The sequence below is a fragment of the Bos javanicus genome, chromosome 10 (genome assembly GCF_032452875.1).
Source record: "Bos javanicus breed banteng chromosome 10, ARS-OSU_banteng_1.0, whole genome shotgun sequence".
Lineage (NCBI taxonomy): Eukaryota > Metazoa > Chordata > Mammalia > Artiodactyla > Bovidae > Bos > Bos javanicus.
Genome location: NC_083877.1, coordinates 27,579,933 through 27,589,626, shown reverse-complemented (window position 1 = coordinate 27,589,626; position 9,694 = coordinate 27,579,933). Strand labels below are relative to the sequence as shown.

The following is a 9,694-nucleotide window of genomic DNA, read 5'->3' as shown; positions in this document are numbered from 1 at the left end:
TTGCTTTATCACACACCTATCCATCTATCCACATGTCAACACATTTTTGATTCTTTCAGAAGTGAATTGAGGATCTATTTCCTGCATTCTAATTGAATCATCATTCATTTATATTAAACATTTATTGAGGTCAGTCTGTACTATACATTGTTTCATATGAACCAGAAGACTAATTTTTTAAAAGGGCATGTTCAAATGAATCATTCTTTTTTAAAGTAAAATTTGCATTGATTTTATTTTTATGCACATTTTTCTTGTTGAGTTTGTTTGGATGAAGGTCTTAACTTGCCAAAAAGATGGAATACTAGATATGTTGCTGGGGGTCAATCCTAGGAGGGTTCTGGAAGTGGAGAGCTTTGAGTAGGTTTTGAGCAGAAGAGGCAGACTGCTTTTCTTCTGTTGGAAATACTGTTCATGCCCCTCTGTCTCCTGGTCCTTCAGATCTCAGGTACTTTGACTGCTTGACATGAATGATGGTTCACCCTATTATTCTCTCCAATGCCATTTTTTTAAAATGTGAAAGAGGTTCAAGCATTTCCTTCTGCCTATTTAGTATTATGGGTGTTTGAGCTGATTGAAATGTATAGTGAAATCTGCATGATTCTGATTTGTCTTCACAATCCCCAGGGCTTCTGCCTCATTTTAAATTACCAATGAGTCAGTAATCATTGACAGACAAAATTGCCAAAGTTGATGTTCTAAAACAGCCAGTCAGTTTTGTTTCCTCTCCAGTGATTCATTATAAGATTTTTCTTTCAGATGTCTTGTTTCAAACCAATCAGGTTCTAGGGACAATTCCCCTGACCACATGAGCTAAGTGAACAAATGTACGTATCTGCAGCATCACCTGGTCGCTCTTCTGCAGAGATGTTAATTAATTACCTTGTTTAATTCTTTCCGCTTTTTATAAAATAGCAATGGCACAAACATAAGTTCAGTTACTATGGTACTTTAGCTCTCTGAAGATGCTGTGGTCTGGGAACGGGTTGGTGGAAAAATGAAAAGTCCAGTTAACAAGAGAAAAAAATTAAACTTGATCGTTAGTTTCAGAAAAACAGTCTTAGTGGGCAAATCTTCATTTGCAGATATCAAATGGATTTTTAGTTGTAGTTAGATAAGTTATAATGTAGGGAAGAAGCAGCAGATCTCATTAGGGCTATGGATTATGGAGAGAGGTGAATAACTGACTTGGATTTTTATGCTTAGACATGTGTCTTAGGCTTTTAGGCTTAGACATGTGCTTAGACATGTGTCTTAGGCTTCCAGAGGGAAACTAACATCAAGAAGGACATAAAGGTCAGCACAATGCAATGTCTTGTGCAATGTCTTGTCACTCGAGGGTTCAGGTGATGATTAGGAAAGAGTTTATTTACTTCTTACCTCATTAACCTTTCTGATAAGAGTGAAGAAAATTAGTAACCTCAGAAGTTAGAAGGCAAGATCACTTACTCTGTTTTATTTCTGTATTTATAGAAAAGTGAAAAAAGGAAAAAAAGCCCCTGGAGACTAGTTCTCCATGGTATTTCTTGGGACTAAAATTAAATGATGTACATAGAATCTGGAGAAGGACAGACTGATCATTTGTCTTTCTGAGAACAAACTTGACCCTGTCTATATGTCTCATTACTAACCTACTGTTTTCAGCTGTTATTTAGAAAAACTGCTATAATGGTATTGAAGGAAATTTAATCTTTCTACTATTATCCATATTTGTTGGGCATTTAGCTATTTTTTCCCTTTTTATTTTTGGCCACCACAATGTAAAATACCTAAGATTTAGAAAAAAAAAAAAACATGTTTAGGAATCCAGAGGTATGAAAATTGATCTTAAGCAGAAAGGTGAAAGGAACAATCTAATTGTTACTTAAATCAAGGACAGTAGGATTTATTTAAAAGGGTTCTTGACAACGTCTCTATCTTACTTTTACAGAGCAACAGATAAATAGACATAGACTTGGAGAACTAGAAAGTTCATTTGAAAGCAGAGAAGTTTTAGACTGTCAAATTAATAAAGAATAGGGACAGCCTAACCATAGGGATACTAAATTTTTAAGTGTTATATCTCTGATGATTTAAGTATGCCAGTGATGTATTATTTGTGCTGGATCAGAAATTTCTTTATGTACTTACTGGTTTATTCAGTAGGACACTAAATCCTATGGGATTTAGTAGTAGGACACCTATTCTCTTCATTTTCTTCAACTATAAACTTGAAATGGATGAGAATCTCTTCTAGGAGACCAAACCTACATATATCTTCAAAACAATGATAGTGTTTAGACAGCAAATGTTAAAGAGTTGTTGTAACTTTAATGACCTTTAATTGAGAAGAGCATGGCAGTAGATGAAAGTCCCGGAGATTCAAAGTGTTCTTTTAGAGCAAGCTCAGTTTAACTTAGAGCCAAAAACAGCTCAGTGTCACTCTTTGAGGAGCACTTTTATGGCTTCCCCTGGGCTTGTGTATTCAACCAGGTGCAACTCTTACCTTTGAAGACACAAGCCGAATCCATGTTAATGTCATCTGGTATTCAGTTTTTTATTTACTTCATTTCCTATTTAGAACATCAGACTCATTTCTAGACTCCCCATTTTTCCTCTTTCCTTATCCAGTTCTTCCTCTGATGTACCTCACTTAGACTCATTATACTTGGACAGTACCTGATGTTCCAAATTTATTTCGCTTTTTTTGTGCTGTGCTTAGTCACTCAGTCATGCCTGACTCTTGTGACCCCATGACTATAGCCTGCCATGCTCCCCTGTCCATGGGATTCTCCAGGCAAGGATACTGGAGTGGGTTGCCATTTCCGGCTCCAGGGGATCTTTCCAACCCAGGAATCAAACCCAGGTCTCCTGCATTGAAGGCAGACTTGTTACTGATTGAGCTACTTTTTAGGAAATCAAAACTCTGAATTGCTTAAATACTTACATAAGAGGTAGCTGCTGCTCCCAAAAAGTGATCAGAAGAAATAATTTACAAAGCAATGTGAATACTTGTCATTTCTTATTGTCTAATCCTTGGGGACATTGGTATGTTATTTCTCAGATTTATTGTTTGAATGACTAGAAAAGTTCCAAAAATATCTACAAAATTAAGGAATGTATTAGGAATGTGGTCAATGTGTTTTTGTGTGTGTGTATGAAGAGATCTTGAATTCTTCTACAAAGTTTACATTGATATGGAGTGTGGTTCATTGTTTGCTCCCACTCTTTCTAAAAATAACTAGTTAGCCATTATTTAGAGATCCTTCTTCCTTTGCTTCTCTTCCATCATCTGTCAGTCCATTTGGTAGTCATCCTTCCCTCTCTACATCCACCTATCCATCCATCCACCCATCATCCATCCACTTAGTCATTTACTAATAACAGACACTAATTAGAGTCACATCTTGTGACGAGAATGGTAGTGGGGGCCTGGGAGAGTAGACAAAAATAAGACTCTGATCTATCCCTGACAAAATGCATCATTTATGTACGGTTTCTCAACCTTGGCAAATTCGGGGCTGGGTAATTCTTTGTCGTGGCAGGCTGTAGTGTTCTTGTGCATTATAGGGTGTTTACCAGCGTCCCTTGCCTCTACCTACTGGATGTCAGTAACAACTTCACTCTCCCTTCCCACCACACTTTGCCACAGTTGTGACAACCAAAAATGTTTTTAGACATTGCTAAACGGACCCTGAGTTGGACTGTGAAGAAAGCTGAGCGCTGAAGATTGATGCTTTTGAACTGTGGTGTTGGAGAAGACTCTTGAGAGTCTCTTGGACTGCAAGGAGATCCAACCTGTCTATTCGTAAGGAGATCAGCCCTGGGATTTCTTTGGAAGGAATGATGCTAAAGCTGAAACTCCAGTACTTTGGCCACCTCATGTGAAGTGTTGACTCATTGAAAAAGACTCTGATGCTGGGAGGGATTGGGGGCAGGAGGAGAAGGGGACGACAGAGGATGAGATGGCTGGATGGCATCGCTGACTCGATGGATGTGAGTCTGAGTGAACTCCGGGAGTTGGTGATGGACAGGGAGGCCTGGCGTGCTGCCATTCATGGGGTCGCAAAGAGTCGGACACGACTGAAGTGACTGAACTGAACTGAACTGACTGAAATGTCCCCTGTGGGGAAGTTTTTAATCATCTTCAGTGAGCACATTGTTTTAAGAAGAGAGATTTAAGAGGTCATAATTTCCTGCATTTGATAAGTCCTACAATAAAGGTACACATACTGCAGAAGTATTTTGAATACATTCTGCCTTTTCTCCCACCTATGATTATTACTGATACACTTCTGCAGTGTAGTTCATAGTTCAACCCCAAAAGGAGATTTTATGTTTCGGGAAATTATTCACCATATCTCATGACTGATTTTTTTTGCTCTACAGTGATTTTGTTATTTCATGTGACAAATCTTCAGCCATGAATTATTCATCCCTACAGCTAATTAGATCCTACTGCTGTTTTTCTTTTCGATCATGCAATTTCTGTTGAAATGACTGCAGAGATATTTAATAGAAATTTTCTTTTAAAAAGTAGCTATTAAATGTTAAATTATTAAAAATGAGCTAGCATACAGATCAGGATGGGAAGACTGGAATTTGCAATCACTCAGCAAAGTACATTTTTGAGGGGTATATGTCTCTTCTTTTAAATGAGGTTATTAATACTTCTATATTAGTAATTTTTCAGGCACAGATCTTCAGTGGTTTATGTCACTAACAAAGGTTGGCAATAGGTTTACTTTAACAAAGGTAAAAATAAATAATATTCTACTAAATCTAACTGGGTATGAGAGTTACCCAGTTTAAGCAATGATTTGCTCATGCAGGAGATAATAATAATATAAGTCCCTTATTAATATTTTTCCTTTTCTTACATCATTTTAGTTATTGACACTCCAGTGGTGCTTTCTCTCTTATATTTTAGATTGAAGCTTATCTTCCTTCAGCTTTTGGTGAGTTATGATGAAATGTCATATCTCTTTATATATTTTTATTTCTAACATTCAAGGAATTGTTTGAATATAGCTTCAACTACTTCCCCCTCCTCACTTGATCCTATAAAACTGGGTATGTGTAGGAATTCTTTAACTATTGGCCATGGGTGAAAGTGGGAAGAAACCGCAATTTTATTTTGCTGAGGTTTCTTATGATTACTAGGTTTCAATGCCAGCAAAGTTGTTCTATTATAGTGTGGGCAATTATTAGTTCTTTATTTTCAGATCTAAATATTCCTGATTGTTTAATTCACCTTGGTTTTATAGCTGTAAAGAGAGGTTAGCGGGGAGGATCTTCTCTGTTTCACTTAGAGCTGCAGAGTAAAGTTAAATAGAGGTACAAAAGACACTTGGCTATAATAGTCCAATGTTCACATCTAGCAGTCTTTAGTTAAGTACACACAACCTTCTACTACAACTCTAGATGTCTTGGCAGAATGAATACATATAACAAAGAAAGAGAATGGCTTTCTTATAACATTTGCTGTTTATTATAGTAAAGGTGGCTAATATATTGTTTATGATATATATAATGCAAAAGTTCCAACTGTTTTATGACAACATTCTCAGCCTGTATCACTACTTGGGCTATTGAGTTCCATAGTTTTTACTTGTTGTATAAAAGATTATTTTGTTTCCTTCAGACTCTGTTCTTAAAGCTTCAAATGTCTCTGTATTGTACAGTCCTTATTAAATGTGGTGACTAAATATATATTTACTTTATCAGCAACTTCCTTAATTTTGTAGATTTGGGTCTTTCTTGTTTATTTTCATATAAAAACTCTGCAATGAAGTACATTACTTCATAGTCTCCAAACTTCCAGGGTTATTTATAGTGCTGGACATTTCACTATGCATCATCTCAATATATCCAGATTGTAACCATATCTCATTGTCTCACTCAGTTCAGTTCAGTTCAGTTGCTAAGTAGTGTCCTGCTATTTGTGACCCCTTATTACCCTGATCTGTCACCATCATCTCTTGCTTGGATTATTGCAATAGCTTCTAATAATCTCCTTGTTTATATCTGATTATATCATTGGAACTCTTTTTACTGGGATAATATTTATTTACAGTGTTGTGTTTTTTCTGTTCTTGGCTTTATTTCTAGTGTTCAGACTACTCCTGGTACATAGTAGGCACTTGATAAATATTGTTGAAGGGAATGAGTTAATATATAGGAAAGATTTTGGTCAAATCATTCCAAAATATTTTTTTTCCACTAGAAATATTTGCAAGATATTATATGAGGATAAAAATTTAAAGGCATCATGATTTATAACCTTGAGTAGTTTAATTATATGAAGAAAGTAGACATGTGACCAACTGTAAATAGAGTAAGTAAATATGGATATACAGGTATGTTATGAAAAAGGTTAGATGAGGTACCATTTGATCTGGATACTAAAGAATTAAAAATATTTTGGGAAGTATAAAATAAGGAAGGATCATTTCTGGCTTAAGCAATGAAATTAGTCATAGGATCTTACAAATCTTTTTATCATAGAATAATCTTCTTTGCCGATCTAGTATATATGATTGGTTATTACATACAATAATCAGGGAGAGTATGGTTAACATTGATCACACTGATAAAGCAATTTAACACTGAAGACGCTTTGCTTGTGTTTTCATCAGGTGGACCTCTGGGTACCAGTCCACAAATTGCTCACCATTCCTTGTGTTAGCCAGGCCACCTGGCACGCAGTCATTGTCATATGAAAGTACAGGAATAATGGCTAAAAGGAAAATATTTGATTTTTGTGGAATTCTCAGGTAATATTCGACTTTAAAAATTTATGCACTTTTCCATAGATGGCAGTAATGTAACAGTATTAATTTTAATTGTCTCATTTTCTTCCTTTAGGTAACAGGAGAATGAACAACTAAATGAATCAATGAGTGGAGGCAACCACTCTGTAGTGTCTGAGTTTGTGTTGCTGGGACTCTCCAGTTCCTGGGAGATCCAGCTTCTTCTTTTTTGCTTTTCATGTCTTTTCTACATGTCAAGTATGACGGGAAACCTCCTTATAGTGGTCACTGTGACATGTGACCCTTACTTACACTCCCCAATGTATTTTCTGTTAGCAAATCTCTCCATCATTGACCTGATATTTTGCTCTATTGCAGCACCCAAGATGATCTGTGATCTTTTCAGGAAGCAAAAAGTCATCTCCTTTTGGGGCTGTATAGCTCAGATCTTCTTTGGCCATGCTGTGGGAGGCACAGAAATGGTGCTGCTCATCGCCATGGCCTTTGACAGATATGTGGCCATATGTAAGCCTCTCCACTACCTGACCATCATGAGCCCACAAATGTGCATTTTTATTTTAGTGGTTGCCTGGACCATTGGTCTTACTCACTCATTGACTCAACTGGCTTTTGTGGTAAACTTGCCCTTCTGTGGCCCTAATGTCTTGGACAGCTTTTACTGTGACCTTCCTCAGCTCATCAAACTTGCTTGTACAGATACCTATAAACTGGAGTTCATGGTCACTGCTAGTAGTGGATTCATTTCCTTGGGTGCTTTCTTCTTGCTCATCCTGTCTTATATATTCATCTTAGTCACTCTTTGGAAACACTCCTCAGGTGCTTCATCCAAGGCTCTTTCCACTCTGTCATCTCATATTATTGTGGTGGTTCTGTTCTTTGGTCCACTGATTTTTTTCTATCTATCACCCTCTCCTCCAACACATCTGGATAAATTTCTAGCCATATTTGATGCAGTTTTAACTTCTTTTCTCAATCCAGTCATCTACACACTCAGGAACAGACAGATGAAGATGGCAATGAGGAGAATGTTCTGCCAGCTTATGACTTTTAGGCAAAAAAAAAAAAAATCACTAGATGGCTTTATTGAAACAAAAAATTAACAAGTGGCTATTGATAGACTTTCTGTTCCTAACAGCCAATCCTTATGAAGAAGGGACTATCTTTCTGAGGTTTTATCTTTTTCTTTCATTTGCAACATGTGCCTCTGTTTCTTTATTTTTGCTACTCTCTGTGTTGTTTTCTAGGCATTAGGTAAAACAACCACCTGTCCCAGTCTTGAAAGAGTGGCCCTGTGCAGGTGGTGAAGCTTATGATTCAACCCTGCCCTAACTCTTGGTTGTCCCTCAAACATTTGTGAGTGTACGAACAGCCCTTTTCTTTTTAATGGTCCCAGGAATTGAGGGAGAAATATCAATAACCTCAGATATTCAGATGACACCACCCTTATGGCAGAAAGTGAAGAGGAACTAAAAAGCCTCTTGATGAAAGTGAAAGAGAAGAGTGAAAAAGTTGGCTTAAAGCTCAACATTCAGAAAACTAAGATCATGGCATCTGGTCCCATCACTTCATGGGAAATAGATGGGGAAACAGTGGAAACAGTGGCAGACTTTATTTTTGGGGCTCCAAAATCACTGCAGATGGTGATTGCAGCCATGAAATTAAAAGACGCTTACTCCTTGGAAGGAAAGTTATGACCAACCTAGATAGCATATTAAAAAGTAGAGACATTACTTTGCCAACAAAGGTCCCACAAAGGTCCATCTAGTCAAGGCTATGGTTGTTCCAGTGGTCATGTATGGATGTGAGAGTTGGACTGTGAAGAAAGCTGAGCACCGAAGAATTGATGCTTTTGAACTGTGGTGTTGGAGAAGACTCTTGAGAGTCCCTTGGACTGCAAGGAGATCCAACCAGTCCATTCTGAAGGAGATCAGCCCTGGGATTTCTTTGGAAGGAATGATGCTAAAGCTGAAACTCCAGTACTTTGGCCACCTCATGCGAAGAGTTGACTCATTGGAAAAGACTCTGATGCTGGGAGGGATTGGGGGCAGGAGGAGAAGGGGACGACAGAGGATGAGATGGCTGGATGGCATCATCGACTTGATGGACCTGAGTCTGAGTGAACTCCGGGAGTTGGTGATGGACAGGGAGGCCTGGCGTGCTGTGATTCATGGGGTCGTAAAGAGTTGGACACCACTGAGCGACTGAATTGAACTGGACTGAGGAATTGAGGATGTGCCAAGATCTTTCAGTGTTCCAAAGGGGAGGATCCTAGATTCAGGCTGATGGGAAGCTAGACCCTCAAGCAGCAGCATTTAATGTATGAAATAGATACAGTCCTGAGGGGCCACAGCATAAGCCCCATGGTCCACCAGAGTGAGGTGATTTGGAAGTGTTCCCTGGGTTGTAAGCACAAAAACTGGGGCTCCAGATGTGTGTATAAGCTCCTGTTTGGGAGATACCAGTGAGCTGTAGTGGCAGAGGGAGAGCAGAAAGATGTCCTGGACTGGCCTAGGTTCCCTGGAGGCAAGTCCATCATGGGCCCCTCCAGGAACTAAACCTGAAGCTACTGGTCAGGCTGATGCTCCAGGACAAGATGAGCACAGAAAGACAGGTGGGTGAGTCTTCTATATGTCTGGTGCCCTGGAGGTGGCAGCCTGCCAAGAACTGTCTCTCCAGTTGTTACAGTCCTGAGAGAGGGAGGAACGCAAGGCCAGGCCTCCTCACAGCAGGTGATCCGAGGACTATCCGTGGACACCAGCTGTGTGTGAAAGCCCTGGGCAGATCCCAGCAGCGCCAGCGGGGTGGGAGCCTGAAGAATGTGCCGCCAGTCTCGCTCCAGGATGGCGCCCTGCAGGCCTCCAGTTGTTTGCCAGACCTCCATCCTGTCCACCCCAGGCCACCCTCCAGGACAAGCACAAAGTAAATGAGCTTCTCCTGCAACT

The 9,694-nt window shown here is 39.0% G+C and overlaps 1 protein-coding gene across 1 annotated transcript; it reads left to right on the top strand.

Moving 5' to 3' along the window:
* Window positions 1-6,854: 6,854 nt before the first annotated feature.
* LOC133255213 (olfactory receptor 4F15-like) lies at window positions 6,855-8,003 on the top strand. Its single transcript, XM_061429756.1, has 2 exons — window positions 6,855-7,803; window positions 7,997-8,003. The coding sequence occupies exons 1-2, from the start codon at window positions 6,878-6,880 to the stop codon at window positions 8,001-8,003; spliced, it is 933 nt and encodes a 310-aa protein (XP_061285740.1). The 5' UTR covers window positions 6,855-6,877.
* Window positions 8,004-9,694: the final 1,691 nt, after the last annotated feature.

Bases quoted from the DNA above. Each gene is read 5' to 3' on its own strand.
- LOC133255213 (XM_061429756.1), top strand. From the start codon at position 6,878: ATGAGTGGAGGCAACCACTCTGTAGTGTCTGAGTTTGTGTTGCTGGGA.